Source organism: Eretmochelys imbricata, chromosome 20 (assembly GCF_965152235.1).
Source record: "Eretmochelys imbricata isolate rEreImb1 chromosome 20, rEreImb1.hap1, whole genome shotgun sequence".
Classification (NCBI taxonomy): Eukaryota; Metazoa; Chordata; order Testudines; family Cheloniidae; genus Eretmochelys; species Eretmochelys imbricata.
In genome coordinates, this window is record NC_135591.1 from 8,588,241 (window position 1) to 8,608,347 (window position 20,107).

Genomic DNA, 20,107 nt, shown 5'->3' on the forward strand with positions numbered 1-20,107 from the left:
CGTATGTTCAGCCCACAGCTGGCTCAATCGGGGAAGATGGGACTGGGACCGGGTCCGGACTGCAGGGCCCAGCGATGGCTTAACGGGGAAGGTGCGACTGGACGCCTGTGGCTGGCTCGGCGGGGGAACGCGGGGCCAGACCCGGTTATGGGGGGGGTCTCTCTGCGGGGGAAGGCAGGACAGGCCCGCTCCTCAGCACGTTGGCAGTCGCCTGGGGAGCGCAGCGAGCGGCACCAAGCCTCCCCCGGCCGCTGGGGTGCCCGCCCCAGTCCCTGTTCGTGCGGCTGCTGGGCTGGGGATCCCGCCCCAGAGCAGAAGCCTCAGTGTGAAGGGGCTGCACGTTGCGCTAACGCCGCTGTGTCCCGCCCCGAGGGGCCAGGCACCGCCACCCTCGGGGTGCGGCCTGGGCGCGGCCAGGCTCCAGCCGGCTGCTCTCCAGAGCTCGGGAGCCCGGCTCGGGCCTCGGGCCGCCTGGCGGGGAGGCTTTGACAGCCGTACCGCCCCATGTCCCTGCGGAGACACCGTAGCTTAGGCAGCCTGGGTTGGGTCCCCGCCCGAAGAAGGGCTCGTAGCATCACGGGCCCGCCGACCTGCCGCCGTACCTAAGGTGAAGCGGCTCAGGGTACAGCCGAGCCTGCCTCCTGCTGACCAACCAGAGAGCAGGATACTGCCCCTGACATTGCTTCCTGATCGATAGTTATCTTGGCCAATCCCCCCTCTTTGCTTTGGGGTGTAATGACTGACAAATAGCGTGACCAATGAGCTGTTAAAATCATTTCGATTGACGTTAATGTCCGCCTTTCGTATTTGAAGAGGTTCTTGATTGACATTTGTCCACCCTATGGAAAGTAAGAGTGATTTTGATTGACTGCTTTTTCTTCTAATGGCAACAGAGCACAGCGGGAAATTTCTCTGGTGGACAGGGAGGGAGGCGGTGCGTGGCAGGCCCGGCCACCAATGACTTGCAGGTGGGCGGAGCAGCGCGTCCAATGCGGTCGGGAGGCGGGGCTGGACAGCTGCCGTTACCGTCTGTCGCAGGAGGCAGCCGCGGGTCGGGGTGAGTGTGTGAGGTGAGCGTGGGACGTGGAGCTGCTGTCATGAGCTACTCAGGTGAGAGGCTGCCGGGACCGGGCTCTTGGGGCGGGGGCCGGCTGCCCCCGTCTGTGAGGGGGGTTCTGCGCTGCTCCTGCTCCCCCGTCCCTCCCCGCGGCCTGCGGGCCTTGCTCCGAGCTCTCCCCGTGCCCTCGGCGCCCTGGGGCGGGCCTGGACGCGGGCGAAGGGCTGGCCTAGGAGCTCGCTCCTTATTGCGCACCGCTTCCGCCGTGGGGCTGGGGGGACGGCGGGTGGGGACCTGACCGTCGCTTTCCACCCGCCGCATGAGTATGGGGCTTGTGGGGGCCCGGCCGGTTCTGACCCCGGCCCCATAGCACAGAGCTGCCCTAGATCTGCAGGGGGGGCCGCCGCCGCCGCCACTGACCCCGACCCCCTACTGCATGGCACGGGGCTTGAAGGGGTTGGAGCTGGCGGACCCTGACAGCCTACCGCAAACATGGCCTGGGGCCTTGGGGTGGGGCTGGCCCTGATCCCGATCCCCTGTTGCACGGCATGGCATGCGGGTGGCACTGGCCCTGACCCCCCTGCTGCATGGCATGGTATGGGGGTTAGCACGGGCTCCAAGGGGGAGGAGGGCTGGCACTGGTTCTGACCCCCTGCTGCATGGCATGGCACAGCACGGAGATCAGCACTGGCTCCGATCCTCTGGCGCATGGCACCGTGTGGGGCCTGGTGGGGGGCTGGTGCGGGGCCTGGTGGGGTGTTGGTGCTGACCCTGTCCCCTTATTGCATAGCGTGGGGCCTAGTGGGGCACTGATCCCCTCCCCCTACCACACAGCATTACAGGGGGCCTGATACTCCCCATACACACATTATCTCCACCACACAGTGTGTTACAGAGTTTGGGGGGTGTGTGTGTCTGGCACTGACACACACACACACCTCATCCCCATTGTGTAGCACTGTGTGGGGAGGGCTGGCAGTCAACATGCACACACCACACAACAGAATTGCCTGAGACCTTCCGGGGATGGGGGGATTCTGCCCCTGACACCCCCACATACACCACCAACCATCCTGCATTACATGGGTTTTGGACATATGGGAAGATATACAAGGGGAGGAGGGACACACACACACCATTACAACAGGTTCTGGGGGAATGTAGTAACCAGGAGGAGGAGTTGGCTCTGCTATCCTGCCATACATAACATTGAATAGGTCTCTGGTAAAGGGGGTATAATAACTAGAGTAGAAGCTGACGTGGTTTCCCCTTCTATGCAGCATTGCATTGGCGTGAGTATGTGTGTAATAAATAATGAGGGAGAGGGAAACCCAGCATTGGTAATATTCTCTGTCAGCTGTGAGTTTTGGAGACTGTGAGGGTAAAGGTGGAACTGATTATACCCTTAGCTTACTGTCACTGCATCATCTTGGCAATGATGGATGGTGGAAGGAATTTACACTGCTTCCTCACATACACTCACCATTGCTTGAAGGAATGGGGTATGATAAGGGTGGAGAAGGTGATGGTGATATTTTCTCTCCTTTCCCCCTCACACTATTGCATGGCTTTGGAGGGCATGTAATAAGGAAGGAGAAGAAGTTGGCACCATATCCCTGGCTGATGAGCTCGGGGGAGGGTGAGGGAATAAGCAGGATAAAGCTGGCACAGATTCTTCCCTTTCCCCCTGCATCTGATGAGCTCGGGAGAGAGAAATTGAGATTTATACCCAGCTAGGGTGACAAGGCATGTGGGATTCTGCATATGAGAGGGGGCATCAATCCCTGCTTCTCCTACCCTCTGTTGAAACAAAGGAAAGGGTAGTTGAAGTTGTCCTTTGAGAGTCTCGGGTATTCAGCTGGTAGCCCAGAATTTGCAGCTTTGCTGCTTTTTGCTACAGGTTTGAGATTTTTTTTCTTCCTCAGTGTGGTTGCAATTAACTGCCTTTGGGTGCTGGGTTACACATTTTGCATTAAATAAAATGAGAGAGGTTGTGGGGGGAGGCAGGGAAAGTACTAACCTTAGAGCTCAGATTCAATAATACTGTACTGCTAAAAGACTATTAATCTAGCTATGAAATTTGCCTTATTCTGGTATACTCAATTGTATGTAGAATGTTCAGAACGTTACCTTATACAATGTGTGCAATTTGGACAAATTAATAGTATAATTGGGTTTGTAACTCCTGCTTTGCTTGACACTTTTGTGTCTAAATATAAGGGGTTCACCTTGATCAGTGGTGAAAATCTCTCACTTATCAAGACCCATACCTCAACTGTGCACTGTGATAGCTGGACACCGTATTGCTCCCTTTCTTCCCCAAGGTGGCAGCCTGTTCAATGTTGTGCATGTATAGCAACGATTCTCAGCCTTAGGGTCATGGAACTGCTATCATTTTCTACAGACTCTAAGGCTTAATGTAAAAACTGTTTCCATTTATTATGGTTGTGAAGGACCTTCTGAATACAAATTGCTCCAGTTATTAGGTTTATTCTATCTATCTTGTAGGGGAAAGTTGTACTTCGTTATGGAAAATGTTACAAATAATTTTTGCTTGATGTATTTTTAAATATTAAATGATTGAGTTCACATGCATTGACTGTAATAACTGATTTCAGTCATCCATAACATAACTAGGGGTCATAGAATTTGTTGCTTCTGAATGTCCAGCTCATAACATGCACCTGCAGCTGATTGTATCCCTCTTTCTCTCCCACAAGTTCCCTGAATGCCACCCTCACATTCCCCTCTATTTTAGTCTCTGCAACCCACCCTCAAACTGGGGGTTCTGTGTGTGTTCCCCTGCCCCTGTGGCTCTGGGTGCCCTCCCCTCTCTACCATAGGTGAAAGAACTTGCAAAAGCAAACTGCTAGCTCTTTTCATTGCTGAAACAGTACAAAAGGTTCTGGGATGTGGCATTACAGAAGGAGAAGTGGTTGGTTTGGGGGGTCATCAGTGGATAAAAGTTAAGAATCCCTATTAAGTAGTATGGTAAAGAGCTTTGATGTGGTGTATATTGGAAGGAACTATAGAAGTTTTGCTTGTCTATTATACAGTTTGTAGGGAAAGTCTTATTTTTGTAGAAATAGGGTAAAAGTGATGTGAAGCATGTAGCCCTCCTCAAAACAAGAATGCATTTTATATTGGGAGATGAAGGTTTTCAGGATGTACTCCTTGACTGCAACCTTGTAGGCTGTTGCAAATATTAAGAATATATATTACTTGAGGCTTTCTCGGTTTTCATTTTTGTGGAATTAAAAGCCTTAATCTGAGGTCTGTGTTAATGCTTGTATGGATTATCGGATTATTTCTTGAGGAGGAAGTGGGGGTAGGGGTAGAACATAGTAATGGCTCGATATACATACGTTTTTTATCATTGTACACCTAGAAAACGCATTTATGTGATGAGTATCCATTGCAAAATAGATGCCCATATTAAAATTAAAAAACCAAAAAAAACAACTAAATAGCTCAGCCCTGGAAGAATGTGTGCAGACTTTGAAGCTAGATGAATGTGGCATAACAGAAGAAATTGGTTGACTTTGGGAACTGTGATTGACTTTGGGAATTGGGTGCCAGAAATTGCCAGCTACGAACACAGACGGAGCAGGAAGGGTATGCTGATGCAATTACTTGTGTGCAAAAGTGTATGGTCAGAGGTGTGATGAGACCAGACTGGGGTTTCTTGCTCTTAATTCACCAGTCTTCATCTAATACAGTTACTTTTTGATGTTTCTGGCCTTGTGAAATGAGTGGAGTGTGGTGTTGGGATGGATGATGGACCTGGCCCTACATCCAGGTTCTACTCAAATCTTCCAGAAATATAACTTTGGTTGATACTTAAGGTATGTCTAGGCTAGAGTTTAGCCCTGTTGTAAATTGAGTTGTTGGTTGCCCTTCTGTTCCCTTTCCTGCAGTATATTATGTTTATAGTCATTCAGTTTCTCTGTACAGGTGATTCGATTAGCAGAAAAGTTAATAAGATTCCATTATCTGTTCATATATCTGTGGTTAAATGATTCTTTGGTAAAGGATTCTACGTAAATGTTTTGCATATACAGGAGGCATGACTTACAGCTTAATACGTTCTGTATTAACTTCTGTATCTCTGATATAAAGTGGCTTAAGACATACCCAGACATGTACAAGAAGCAAAGGTAAAGCAAAACCCTCCTATCTTTGTACTGGAAGTAGGCATTATATCTCTGTTCCTTATCTTTAGAAGAACTAAGACTACACATCTGTATGTAACTCCATTCTTGAATGGAGTTGTCTGTTTAAAATTGGTATCGTCTAGTGTGAAGTCTTCCAGTTTCTAACTAAAATTCTCAGTGACTTGATGGTAACTTTAAGAGGTGAGCTCGCTTTATATGTGGCACCTATTGAGGTGTGTGTAATCTTGAGGAGTCACCTTTCTGTACCAGCATCAAACAGAAGCATGTCAGTCAGCCTCTTGCAGGGCTAGAAATGCAGCACTATTGCTGATGTAGGAAAATGCTAAAACTCGTCAGGAAACTTGTGTATTCTAGGTTCTAAGAGGAGACGATAATGCCAGTTTTAAAAAGCTTTTGGCTCATTTAGCAGGTCCTCAAGTAAACCATTTCTGAAGCACTTGGAGGAGAGGAAGGTGATCAGGAACAGTCAACATGGATTCTTCTTCCGAGCGATTGCTCATGTGTATTCCACAATACGTGTGCGTGCTTGCCATGTGCACCAGTGCTGGAAGTTTTTCCCCAGCAGTACCCGTAGTGGGGAGCGCCCTAGCAACCCCTGGAGTGGCGCTTCCATGGTGTGGTATAAGGGGAGCTGCATGCTCTCCCCACCCTCAGTTCCTTCTTGCTGCCAGTGAAGGTGCATCGCAACTACTCTGCTCCAGCTTCACTGTAGCTAGTCTCCAGAACTGCTTGTTCATTCAGTGTTAATATCTGTAGTTAGTTAGCTGATCAGTTATTAAGAGAGCCTGGGCTGGGGCATTCCTCATGCCCCGGGTTTTAAGTCATGCGACACTTGTAGGCGATCTGTGCCAAGGAGTGACCCGCACACAGACTGTTTACGCTGTTTGGGAGAAATCCATATCAGCGATCGTTGCAAGATTTGCAGGTTGCTCAAGCCTCGGACTGAGAGAGAGAGAGACATTAGACTCCAGGCCATTCTGATGGAGTTGGCGCTGACCCCAACTCCGGCGCGCCGCCCCGAGCCGACACTGGGCACTGTGGTGTCAGTCTGTGACAACCCTCCGGCGCCTTCGACCGGTCCGTGGGGCACAAGAAGGCCAAAAAGACAGCTTCTTCGCAGTGGCACTGAGGTAAACCCAAAGCAGAGGCAAGACCCATATTGGACAGCCCTCTATCCCCTCTGGCCTCTAGGCCTCCAACTCACGTAGAGCGCAGTAGCTCGGCTGCTTCGGACCAGGCCTCCCTGGACGTCCAGATGCCCTCCATGCCAAAGGCCCTGCAGGCAGCCCAGGATCTCATGTACATGCCTGTGCCAGGAGCACCGCCGATATCAGTCCCACGCTCCAGGGGCAAGCCACTGCTGGGATCTCCGCAGTCACACCAGGCTTGGTACCGGTCTTGGTCCAGGGAACGTTCCCGACCCCGTTCACCACCCAGCAACTGTTCAGGGCAACGTCCATGTGGATCGCCCTCGACTCCCACCAAACAGTCTGGTTGAGTTCCATCTGACTGAGACTCGCAGCACCGCTCCACTTTTGAGCTGTCGCGGGTCCGCCCATCAGAGTCAATTGCAGAGCAGCTGCTACCGATGGTACAGGTCCTCCACATCGAGATTGCGGTCCCATGCTCGACGTCGCTCCTGGCACTCCTAGTCCCAGGACAGCGGCAGGTGATACACCAGCCCGGCCTCCATTCGAAGCCGCCCATCCATGAGCCAGACCGAACAACTGGGCCTACCGAACAACTGTGGCACCGTGGCCAGGACAGTGGTACCAGTGGGCACCGTGGCCCCCAACGCAGCCCCTGGTGGGGACTCGGTCTGTGGCCGGAGCCTTGGAAGCACCATCGGCCTCCCTCTCCAGATCTCCCCCTCTAGACCAGAGGAAGGAGTCAGTGGGACGTACATCCCCGGCACCATGCCCAGAGACCAAGCAGGTGGTGGACCCGCTGGTGCCGGTGGACACCCAGAGTATCGCACCGGCCTTCTCGCCCTCCGTGGATGAGGCGATTACGACCCTGCCCCGCTCAGTCCCATAGGAGGACTTTAGGGCCACCAGGAAGGGTGGCATCAAGCCTTCATCTCCAGGCAGAGGAGATGGAGGAGTCCTCAGACTCCCGGTTTAAAGTGCTATCCTCTTCAGCACTGGGCAGGGTAGCCTTGCCTCTCCATGAAGGGGTGGCAAAAATTTCAAATGCCCTGTGGCAAACACTGGCCTTGTTGTCCCCCATCTCCAAGAGGGCGGAATGCAAGTCCTTTTAACCCACCCAGGGACACGAGTACCTATACACCCACCCGGCGCCCAACTCCCTGGAGGTCGAGTCGGTCAACCACAAAGAATGGCAGGGCCAACCAGCCGCTACCCTGAAAAATAAAGATTCACGGAGGCTGGACTCTTTTGGAAGGAAAGTTTATTCATCCTCGAGCTTCCAGTTATGAGTGGCAAACCACCAAGCTCTCCTGGGCCAGTACAAGTTCAGTCTGTGGGGCTCCCTGCCCAAGTTTGAGGACTCCCTCCAGGAGCGCAATAGGAAGGAGTTCAAAGCAGTGGTGGAGGAGGGTACAGTGGCTGCCAGGGCAACTCTGCAGGCAGCTTCAGATGCGGTGGACATGGTTGTGCGGTCCATGGCCTCCGCGGTGTCCATGAGAAGGGCGTCATGGCTCCTGCTCTCTGGGCTGTCCAGTGAGGCGCAGACCTCCATGCAGGATCTCCCGTTTGAGGGCAAAGCTCTGTTTTGCAGAGCAAACAGATACAAGGCTGCATGGCATGAAAGACTTCCAGAGAGTCTGGAGGGTTGTGCGGGTCTCTATGTTCCAGCTCTGGCTAAAGCTAAGTTTAAGCCACAGCAGACTCCCACTCAGGCTACACACCTGAAATACGAGGCTGCCCTTAAGAAGTCGCGAGACTATAAGAGGCTCCCTCAGAGGCAGTCTCGGCCTGTCCCCCAACCTGGGTCCTCCAAGGGCAAGTAGGCGGGGAAAAGGCGTTTTTGATGAGACGCTCAGGGGTGCCCTGCCAGTTCTCATCAGGGATCCTCCCTCAATAAAGCTCCCCTTCTCCAACTGGTTGTGTGCTTTCCTCCTGGAGCGGTCGCGGCTGATCTCGGACCAATGGATCCTCAACACCATCTCCCTGGGCTACACCCTCCAGTTTACTTCCTCCCCGCCCAACCATCATCCGCTTCTGTCCCTCCTGGGGGACCCCTCGCATGAAGCTCTGCTCGAGCAGGAGGTGGGGCGGCTCCTGGGCCTAAGAGTGGTGGAAGTGATGCCTCTGAACTCCCTGGGCAAGGAGTACTACTCCCGCTATTCCCTTATCCTGAAGGCCAAAGGGGAATCAGGCCCATCCTGGACCTGCGCAGTCTGAACCAGTACATGGTGAAGCTCAAGTTCCGCATGATCTCCCTGGCCTCCATCATCCCCTCCCTGGATCCCGGGGACTGGTATACTGCCCTTGACCTGTAGGATGCGTACTTCCATAGTCATATATTCGAGGGGGCATAGACGCTTTCTCCGTTTATTGGTGGGACAGAATCCCTACAATTTACGGTCCTCCCATTTGGCCTGTCCACTGCCCCCGGGGTATTTACAAAATGTATGTTGGTGGTAGCGGCCTACCCCAGATTTTTCCCTATCTGGACAATTGGCTGGTCAAGGGCAGCTCCTGGTTGCAGGTGAGGCATTACGTGACGCTCCTCCTGTGCACGTGCACCTCTTTGGGCCTGTTGGTAAACAACACCAAGTCCACGTTAAACTCTGCGTTGGACCGGGACTGTCGGGGCACTCCTGGACACCTTGTTGGTCAGAGCCTCCCTCCCACCGGACAGGTTTGAGACCCTGAAGGGGCTTATCGACATGGTCACAAGGTTCCTGGTGATGACAACCAGAGCGTGCCTCCAGCTCTTGGGTCACATGTCGGCATGCACGTACATGGTCCATCATGTCAGACTCAGGATGAGGTCCCTCCAGCTCTGGTTGGCCTTGGAGTTCTCCCAGGCTAGGGACAGGATGGACAAAGTCCTCACCGTACCCGATTCAGTGATCGCCTCCCTACGGTGGTGGTCTGCCCCGAGCAACATGCTCCAAGGGGTCCCATTCAGGGACAGGGCCCCGTCGCTGGAGCTAGTGTCCAATGCATCAGGCCTGGGTTGGGGGGCTCATGTGGGGAATGTTCAGATCCAAGGTCTGTGGTCGGCTCAGGATCTGACCCTACACATAAATGTCAAGGAACTCAGGGCGGTATGCCTGACATGCAGGACCTTCCGCTTGCACCTGAAGGGCAAGGTGATCAGGGTCCTCACGGACAACACGGCCTCGATGTTCTATATCAACAGGTAAGGCGGGGCCCGGTTCTCTGCTGCGAAGCCCTCAGGCTGTGGGATGTGCCAAAAGGCCTTCCGTCTACCAGATGCCCGGAAATACGGGTGGATTGCTTGAGCAGGGATTTCTCCTCTCAGAACAAGTGGTCTCTCCACCCGGAAGTGGCTCACTGGCTCTTCCAAGTGTGAGGAACTCCCCAGGTGGACTTGTTCGTGACTTGGCAGAACCGGCACTATCCCCGGTTCTGCTCCGGGGGGGACTGGGATGGGGCACTGTCTCCGATGCCTTCCTCCTGTCCTGGTTAGGCCAGTTTCTCTATGCCTTCCCCCCATTCCCACTGATCAGCAAGGTCCTGGAAAAGATAAAGAAGGGCAAAACCCGGGTCCTCCTGATTGCCCCAGCATGGCCCAGGCAACATTGGTACAGGACCCTCACGGGTCTGGCGGTTGCTCCACCTTGGCCATTGCCATTCCACCCAGACCTGCTCTCCCAGGACCAGGGCTGCCTCCTCCACCCCAACCTAGCAGCTCTCCACCTCACGGTGTGACTGCTCATTGGTTAGGTAGGAAGGAAAGGATATGCTCAAAAGGGGTCCAGCGCACCCTTCTAGAAAGCAGGCGGCCCTCCACACACTGCGCCTATTTGGCAAAGTGGTCCTGGTTCTCCAGATGGGTGGCTGAGTGGGGTGTTTCCCAGGTGGCTGCCCTGATCCAGCTTGTCCTGGACTACCTTCTCCACCTTAGAGCCCACGGCTTGGCACCCTCATCAGTCAAGACTCACCTGGCGGCCATATGGGCCTTCCATCCACCGGTGCCGGGGCACACGGTATTCTCCCATACTATGACTGGCTGGTTCCGCAAGGGGTTAGACCATCTGTTCCCATATGCTAGCCAGGCCCCCAGTTCCTCTGTGGGATCTGAACCTGGTGCTGACCCGTCTCCCGGGGCCCCCGTTTGAGCCGCTAGCCACGTGCTCCTGGTCCCACCTCTCGTGGAAGGTGGCCTTCCTGGTCGCGATCACGTCGGCCAGGCTGGTCTCGGAACTGAGGGCCCTGACCTCCGAGCCCCCATGCACGGTGTTTCATAAGTTCAAGCTCCAGCTCCGCCCACACCCTGCGTTCCTCCCGAAGGTGGTCTCTGCCTATCACATAGAGCAGGACATTTTTCTGCCATTCCTCTGCCCCACGCGCCGCATGTCCAGTGACAAGTTCCGTCTCCACATGCTCAGTGTGCAGTGGGCTCTGGCTTTCTACCTCAAGCAGACCAAGCCATTCAGAAAGTCCTCGAAACTGTTCATCACCTTAGCTGAGCACATGAGGGGTCGGTCGATCTCCAGTCAGCGGCTTTCCAACCGGATCACTTCGTGCATCCATACCTGTTAAGAGCTGGTGGGTCCCGTCCCCATCCCCCCCCCCCCCCAATTGTGAAGGCGCACTCGTCTCAAGTGCAGGCCTTCTTGGCCGACGTCCCCATCCACGTGGTGGCTCTACAAATGTCCTGGTCTTCGGTTCACACGTTCACCTCGCACTACGCGATCATCTCCCAAACCAGGAATGACGCTGCGTTCAGCAGGGCTGTCCTCCATCCTCAGAACTTGTGAACTCCTACCCACCTCCAACAGATATAGCTTGGAGTCTCCTATTGTGGAATACACATGAGTAATCACTCGAAGAAAAGACAGTTACCTTTTCCGTTAACGGGTGTTCTTCTAGATGTGTTGCTCATGTCTATTCCACATCCTGCCCTCCTCCTCCTCTGTCGGAGTTGTCTGGCAAGAAGGAACTGCGGGGGGGGGAGAACATGCAGCTCCCCTTATACCACGCCCTGGAGGCACCGCTCGGGTGCTCCCCCTCCTACGGGTACTGCTAGGGGAAAAATTTTTCTGCACCGGTGCACATGGCGAGCATGCACACCTATTGTGGAATAGACATGAGCAACACATCTCAAAGAACACCAGTTACGGAAAAGGTAACTGTCTTTTTCACCAAAGGCAAGTCATGCCTGACCAGCCTGATTGCCTTCTATGATGAGATAACTGGCTCTGTGGATATGGGGAAAGCAGTGGACGTGATATACCTTGACTTTAGCAAAGCTTTTGATACGGTCTCCCACAGTATTCTTGTCTGCAAGTTAAAGAAGTATGGATTCGATGAATGGACTATAAGGTAGATAGAAAGCTGGCTAGATTGTTGGGCTCAACGGGTAGTGATCAACGGCTCAGTGTCTAGTTGGTAGCTGATATCAAGGGGAGTGCCCAGGGGTCGGTTAGGGGCCGGTTTGTTCAACATAAGAATGGCCATACTGGGTCAAACCAAAGGTCCATGTAACCCATTATTCTGTCTTCCGACAGTGGCCAGTGCCAGGTGCCCCAGAGGGAATGAACAGAACAGGTAATCATCAAATGATACATCCCCTGTCGCTCATTCCCAGCTTCTGGCAAACAGAGCCTAGGGACACTATTCCTGCCCATCCTGGCTAATATCCATTGATGGACCTATCCTCCATGAATTTATCTAGTTCCGTTTTGAACCCTGTTATGGTCTTGGTCTTCACAACATCCTCTGGCAAGGAGTTCCACAGGTTGATTGTGCATTGTGTGAATAAATACTTCCCTTTATTTGTTTTAAATCTGCTGCCTATTAATTTCATTTGGTGACCCCTAGTTCTTGTGTTTATGAGAAGTAGTAAACAACACTTCCTTATCTACTTTCTCTACACCAGTCATGATTTTTATAGACCTCAATCATATCTCCCTTTAGCCATCTCTTTTCCAAGCTGAAAAGTCCCAGTCTTATTATTCTTTCCTCATACGGAAGCCGTTCCATACCCCTAATCATTTTTGTTGCCTAACCCCTAATCATTTTTGTTCCATCCCCTAAACATCTTTATTAATGATCTGGATGGTGGGATGGATTGCACCTGCAACAAGTTCTGAGGGTAGGGATAGGGTCCAGAGTGACCAAGACAAATTGGAGGATTGGGCCAAAAGAAATTTGAGGTTTGCAAGGACAAGAGCAGAGTCCTGCACTTAAGATGAAAGAATCCCATGCACCGCTACAGGCTGGGGACCGACTGGCTAAGCAGCAGTTCTGCAGAGAAGGACCTGGGGATTACAGTGGATGAGAAGCTGGATATGAATCAGCAGTATGCCCTTCTTGCCAAGAAGGCTAATGGCATATTGGGCTGCGTTAGTAGGAGCCGTTTTGGAGTAGCAGCCTGTTAGTCTGTATCTGCAAAAAGAAAAGGAGTACTTGTGGCACCTTAGAGACTAACAAATTTATTTGAGCATAAGCTTTCGTGAGCTACAGCTCAGAAGTGAGCTGTAGGTCACGAAAGCTTATGCTCAAATAAATTTGTTAGTCTCTAAGGTGCCCCACAAGTACTCCTTTTCTTTTATTAGTAGGAGCATTGCCAGCAGATTGAGGGAAATAATTATTCCCCTCTATTCAGCATTGGTGAGGCCACACCTGGATTATTGTGTCCAGTTTTGGGCCCCCCACTACAGAAAGGATGTGGACAAATTGGAGAGAGTCCAGCAGAGGGCAACGAGAATTATCAGGGGACTGGGGCACATGACTTATGAGAAGAGGCTGAGGGAACTGGGCTTGTTTAGCCTGCAGAAGAGGGGTCGGGGGGGGGGATTTGATTGCAGCCTTCAACTGAAGGGGGGTTCCAAAGAGGATGGAGCTCAGCTGTTCTCAGTGATGGCAGACGACAGAACAAGGAGCAATGGTCTCAAGTTGCAGTGGGGGAGGTCTAGATTGGATATTAGGAAACACTATTTCAGTAGGAGGGTGGTAAAGTACTGAAATGGGTTACCTAGGGAGGTAGTGGAGCTTCTTAAGGCCCAGCTTGACAAAGCCCTGGGTGTGATGATTTAGTCGGGGATTGGTCCTGTTTTGAGCAGGGAGTTGCACTAGATGGCCTCCTGAGGTCCCTTCCAACCCTAATCTTCTATAAGTCTAAACTCTGCAGTGGGAGCCCTGGTCATGCAAGTGTGCAGGGACATTAATTGCCTCCTGCTATACAGGACTGTGTCTCTTCCAGTGCTAAGCTTCGGTGATTCTACGATTTAAGATACAAGTAGTTCACCAAAAAAGTTATGACCAGTCCTGCTCCCTTCTCTGCAACAGACACTCTTTGTAGCAGATCCAGTATAGTCCTACTGTGGGTCTGGATAGGAATTTGGGAGCCCACATAGGGGGATTCACACCTAAGGAATCTTGCTGAACCTAACCCAGCAGGGAGATTTCTGTGTATTAGGGATTTGGCAGTGGAGGTTCAGAAACTTTGGCTAAAATCAAGTGGTGCTGTCTGTTTTGGCCATAATTACCATTGCGGCTAATCCATGTTCTGCCCTGGTATGATGGCACCTATCAGTAAGTACAAAATTATCTGTCACTGGATTACCAGATGCAAAGCAAGTTGCTAGTGAGTGATTCCTTCCCTTCCAGTCCAAGATGATGCTGTGAGCTAGGCCTTGGGCAAATAACAGCCTTTGTTCCAAGCTGCATCTTTCTGTAGATCTTGAAAGACAAAACTCACCAGTTCCCAGTTGGAATGGTATCTATGCAGTCACAAGTTCTAGAAATTTTAAGATTGAATTAAAATAACATTGGACTGAAACTGATGAATAAGGACACTACTCTCTAGAGCACGTTTCCTACTTGTTGTTGATATGGTACTCCTAAGGAATTCTGCACCAAGAAAAATAAAAATGCTGCACACAATATTTTAAAATTTTGCAAATTTTATTTGTTAATAAATAAATGTGGAGGCTCCAATATAGCAGTGGTGAGCACAGACCACTGGCTGCACAGAGGTGAGAGATCACCCTGCAGGCCCCCCACCCATTGTACAGGGTCTCTGCAGTGAGGCTGCACTTGACCCTAGCACAACACAAGGGCCGGGCCTGCTGCAGAAACACCCTTGGGCTTTGCACCAGTTGTGGGCAGGCAGGCTCAGCCCAGCAGGGCCCAACTGTGGAGGGCTTAGTGTAGGTGGATCTAGATGTGGGATAAGAGGGTTTTGTGTGGGGCACCCTGGGTGGGGGAAACTCAGTGGAGGATCTGGATGCACAAGGGAGGTTCTAGATGCAGGGACAGTAGGACTCTGCAGGGGGGTCCAGGTGGAGAGAGATGGGATTCAGCGAGGGGGTCTGGGAGTGGGACTTGCTGGGTTTGGGGTCTGGGTGCAGCTGGTTGGGACTCAGTGGGGGGTCCAGTTGCAGGGGGCTTGTCAGGGTGGTCCAGGTGCAGGGGTGTGGGGTTTGTCGGGGTGGGGGTTTGATGGGCCTGCTTAATTGGGGAACCCCAGCTGATGCTGCCGCCAGTGCCAGGATCCCTCCCACATCCGCTTCTCTTCCCCATCCTATCCCTTTCTTCACTGCCTCTCCCCCATCCCATTGCCTTCCTCTCCCCGCTGTCTCCTGCTCCCATCCCCCTTTCTTCCCCACTGCCTATTTCACCACCACCACCAGTGGCCCTCACCATTGTATAGAAAACAGGATGGCTCCCAGCACGCATAGAAGAGGGGTATGACTGGCACCAGGACCCAGGAGGAGGAGTTAGCTAGCGGGAGGGGCACACTCCATCATCCAGGCAGCTCTGCACTCGCAAAAATGGGCAGCGGCATGTGACCCCACACGTCTTTGGGGGGAGGGGCAATGCCCCCGTCCTCCCTAAACTATGCTCATGGGAGGGTCCCCTCCCCCCGGTGATCTACCTCTCTTCTGGGTGCTGGATACCACATGCCTGTGCTGCTGGGGAGGGGCACCTGGCCGCTCTTGCGACTTCCCTTTGCTTCCCCATCCTTATCTGCGGGGGACGTAATTCTGTATGCTCAGTGGCGCAGAATTCCTCCAGAGTAATACAGGTTTGTCAAGCTTTGGTCTCTTTTTAGGAGTATCCACTGTGATACAGTCTGGCTTATTTGGGTGCATTTGATGATCAGATCTTAGATAGAATAGATTCTCCTTAATGCCAGCTGTTCTAGCTAGAGCATACCATATAATTTGGGTTTTGACCACCTTTTGGTCTTTTTCTAGGTTATGGCAACTGGAACTCTGGGACAAACAGAGGCAAGTATAGTAAAATCTTAATACATTATCATGAACAAATGTCATTTAATGTAATCAGTTAGAAAAATGATTATAAAATTGAAGGTTTTCACAGCTCAAATCTGTTCCACCACTTCTGAATAATATCCTTTCAGGTCACACAACTATTTCGGTCAGCGTTGCAGAGCCCATATAACTGTGACAGTCAACTCTTTACTGTTCTGCATTGTGCATCAACAAAACCAGATATTTCTGTTCCCAGAAGTCAACACAGTTTTGAATCCACTATCTGTTTTCCTTCAGTCTTTCTGTCTGATATCACTTCTCTATGAAACGGCACTGAAGATTAAAGTGCTGTCCTAGCATGCCAGAAGACTGAATTTCTAGTTCTTGTGCCTGAAAGACGCAAAAAATGGCAGTGTGTCTGCATTTAGGCCGAAACTTGAAACAGGCCTCCCTTTATAAATACTTTTCTTTTTCCAGAGGCCATGCTCACTGTGCTCAGACTAGAGTGTGATGCCCAGCTATGTGGGAGAATCTCCCTAATCTGCATGCTTTAATTAGCACAAGGAAGCCTCTATCCACTCCACGAAGACTGACTAGCAGAGCAGTATAGTATGGTTTTTTTTTTTGTATCACTGACTGGTAGTTTAAACTGTAGTCAGTGTTGTACGAAGGATTTTATGACCTTTTCACTATCTTCAGAGCTAGCTGGAAAACTTATTTTTGTAAAAACCAGACAGAATTCATGATTTTTCCCACTTTTCAATCAACTAGTTATTTTGTCAAAATATACAGTAAGGTGAGCTTGCTAGCAGTGTCATTGTTTTACTACTTGTGTTAGAGTATCACTTAGGGTCCCCATCTAAGATCAGGGTACTGTTATGCTAGGCACTGAACATGTGTATTGTGATATAGTCTGTGTCCTGAAGAATTTACAGTTTAAAGGGACAAGACAGAGAGAAGGTGAGAGAGATTAAGTGTCTTCCCCAAAGACATTCTAGGTCAGTGGCATATCCGGAATAGAACTTAGGTATCCTGACCCCTAGGTAAGTGCTCGGTCCACTGGCTCATGCTACCTCCTAAAGCTATTAAATATTCTTAAACTACAAAAGATATTAGAATCTGGTGGTACTGTCTGTTTCACTTGCAAAATCACAATTTGTTCACAATAGCGTTTTGATTCATAAATACAAATTAGCAAATCTCTGCTTTAACTTTCATGATCCTAAGAATCCCAGAACTGCAGGGTTGGCAGTAGGACATGCTGATGGATGAACTGAGCAAACCTAATATGCAAGTTAAAAGGGGGAAAACAGCATAGAACACTTGATACCATTTTAGTCAGTTTTCTGTCCCTGTCTGCTTTGTAAGTAGCATGCCATGGGCTGCATTTGAGGAAACTGTTCTCTATCACCCCTGAGATAACATGCAACTGAGAGGGCCATTTCTCTCATTTATGTGTGGATAGGAGAGGGAACAGAAGTGACATGAGTCATGTGTGCTGGTCAAAGTTAGTGGGGGGCTTGTTGTCCCATCTTTCGAATTGCACAAATTCCTATGCATCTCTAGAAGAATAGACCCCAGACACAGTGTTGTCCTCTAATTCGAACAAATCACTGCAATTATAATGTGAACTGACTGCTTAGCTTAGAGGTATGAATTTTATTTCATTTGGCTATGAAGTCAGAACATAACTGGATATGGATACAGCACAACTTCATGTCAAACTGACAGAGACAAGCCCACTTTGAACTAAACTAGGCTTGTCCTAAATACGTTATCTTGTATTTTCTTCTCACACAACCTACACTCTTTACACATACCTAAATGTCCGTGCCACACTTGCTATTCTTTCTGAGGGTGACTGGCCCATGTTCTCTCTGGAATATGTTTTTATCAGGCAGATGGATTGCCATGGAAGGCTTTGCGTATGCTACACTGCAGCCTGCCCTGTCCATGAGTGAGAGCAAGAATGAAAATTGAGTGTTAAATATTAGTTGGGGCAGATTGTAGACTGTTACTATATTGCTGGGATTTGGTGTGAAGTTTCCTCCATGTGTGTTTTGACCTTCAAGTCCTGGTGTTGGATACACTAACACACCTTGGCAGGTGTTTTGTAAGGGAAAAAATGGGTTAAATGTAAATTAAAACTTCCCCATTCTGTGGGGAAGGGGCATTCTTGGGACTTCTGCGTCTGAGCTTGGATAGAAATGTTAGCTCAGCTGCTTGACTGAAAATCTCAATGACACTTTCTCATTTCAGGGTACGAAGGATATAGTTATGGATATGGATATGGTCAAGATAACTCTGGCAATTATGGGTATGGTATGGCCACTTCAAACTCTTGGGAAATGCCTAATTCAGACACAGACCCTAATGCTTCCACGGGCGCCGATGCTGTTATAGCAAAAATGAACCAGCGCTTAGATATGGTGTCTCATCTAGAAACGGACACAATGCAAGGAGGACATTATGGCTCAGGTGGAGACAGGTGAGTCTAGAGATCAAGAAAAGATTCAGTACTAGACAGGTTAGTGTCTTTTCGTGAGGGAACCGCTACTCTAATCTTCTGCTGACTATCAGAGTTGCTACCTCTTACTTCTTTCTCATTTTGACCTCATTCTCACTTTGTCTTCACATTTTGGCTCTCAAGGGGAAACAGATGAATTGGCTCAGCTGGATTTTCCTTCTTTTGTTTATATTTTTGAAATAAGTCATTTGTATCCCAGTTTGAGTAGTGAAGTCTTGATAGTCTGTTTGACAGGTACTGGAATTGTGATGCAATCTTTACAGCAGTAGTAGGATTTGTTTAAGTTGTGGGAAAAAAATCTTCTCAATTTTAAACTGGAGATGAATAAAGAAGGGATTCCTTAATGTTTCTATTTCTGGGAGCCTGCTGATGTATTTCATTTCTATAGCATTGCCACAACATTCATTTGCCTTTGTCCCTCATTTGATTTTAAGCTTAACTATTAGTCTAGAAGTGACATTTTTGTTCCAGTTTTGGGTTGCTGACTGGGAATACGGTATAGCTGTCCAGAAAAGATCAAATGAGGTTTTGGCCATGTTTTTAAATCAGAAATATATGCAGTACTAATAAGGACTGTTCACTTCACAAAGATTTTCTCATGTTAAATTTCAAAACAAATTTATATTCAAAATTTAATACTTCTACAACACTGCTGTTCATTCTAGGTTTATGTGAAATATTAATTCATCCCAGCAAATCCATTTCTGAGTATTTTTACATCTGTGTATTTTGCTTATGTGCAAGTATTGATTTGAACAATAGCAGGTTTACATCCATGTAGGGGAGACATCTATTTTGTAGAGAACTTGAAGTTTGTCTGCTACTGTTCAAATACGAAGTATGCAGAGACGTTGTCAAAATAACTTAAACTAAATTCCATATAATGTAAGCAAACCAGAACCTCTTCTCTAGAATGAAAGCATAGCTTGTTAGTAGTAAGAAATGTCATGCAAGAGACTTTTATACATCCTTTTATTTGGGGTGCATTGTGGTTTGTTTGCAGTCAACTATTGTTGCATCTGTACTTTTGTTTTAAGCAACCACGTTTAAAACTATATAAACTTTTTATGAAGTTTATCACAAAAACTTGGGATATGTTTACCAAAAGTATAATTCAATAGTAATTACTAGTAGCATATAATGACTTTTGAATATTGTAAAATTGCTACGTTAACTGTGTTTATGGAATAGAGGGAAAATGTACAGTTGGCTTCACAAAGTTTTAAGGAATTACTCCTCTGAAGTCTTGCATCAAATAGATTTTGGTGGAGTACTCTGTTTAAAAGCACTCATGTAAAGTACATCAGTTTTCAAAAAAAAAAAAATCCATCCTGTGGAAAAATACTTGATAATAGCAGCCTCTTAAATCTACCAGACTAAGGTAAACAAGTTGAAACTAGACAAATCTTAGACTGAAGTTGAGGTGCAAACTTTCAAAGTGATGGTACTTAACCATTGGAACAACTTACCAAGGGTAAAATGTTTAAATCGAGATTGGATGCTTTTCTAAAAGAGATGCTGTAGGGAAGTTCTTTGGCCTGTTATTCTTGAGATCATAGACAATTACAGTGGTATCTTCTAGCCTCATCTATGAATCTGTACCTCTCTTGTTGGGAGTGGAAAGGACTGTTGCAAGGCAGCAGGTGAACAGTTTAATTGACTAAACTCTTGGGTTCTAATTTTATAAGATGAGAACTTTGAATTTGATGTTCCAGCCCTTGTCTATTATTCAGACACCACACAACTGGGATCTTCTGCTCCAAGCCCCAAGCATCAGGCAAGCTACCATGCATAGTTCTGTCATGATAGATGATACTTGGCTGGTAACCCAGCCCTGTTAAGGTTCTAGCTCTTGATTCTAGCTCTTGCTGGAGAAGAGTTATCAAATATCCAGAGTGAATGTAGTAAACCATTTAAGGGACAAAAGGATGAAATTAGTGGTTTAGAAAACATCAGTTTTCAGCCTT

General features: G+C 49.2%; 1 protein-coding gene across 2 annotated transcripts in view; it reads left to right on the forward strand.

The window, feature by feature from the left end:
• Positions 1-973: 973 nt before the first annotated feature.
• AKAP8L (A-kinase anchoring protein 8 like) overlaps positions 974-20,107 on the forward strand; it is a 39,169-nt gene continuing 20,035 nt past the window's right edge. Inside the window, exons 1-3 of one of the 2 annotated variants that reach the window (XM_077838704.1) lie at positions 974-1,110; positions 15,596-15,628; positions 17,873-18,101. In XM_077838704.1, coding sequence (XP_077694830.1) covers positions 1,098-1,110; positions 15,596-15,628; positions 17,873-18,101 — 275 coding nt within the window. In that variant the 5' untranslated portion in view covers positions 974-1,097. The remainder of the gene's footprint in view (positions 1,111-15,595; positions 15,629-17,872; positions 18,102-20,107) is intronic. The other variant, XM_077838705.1, reaches the window with a different exon arrangement.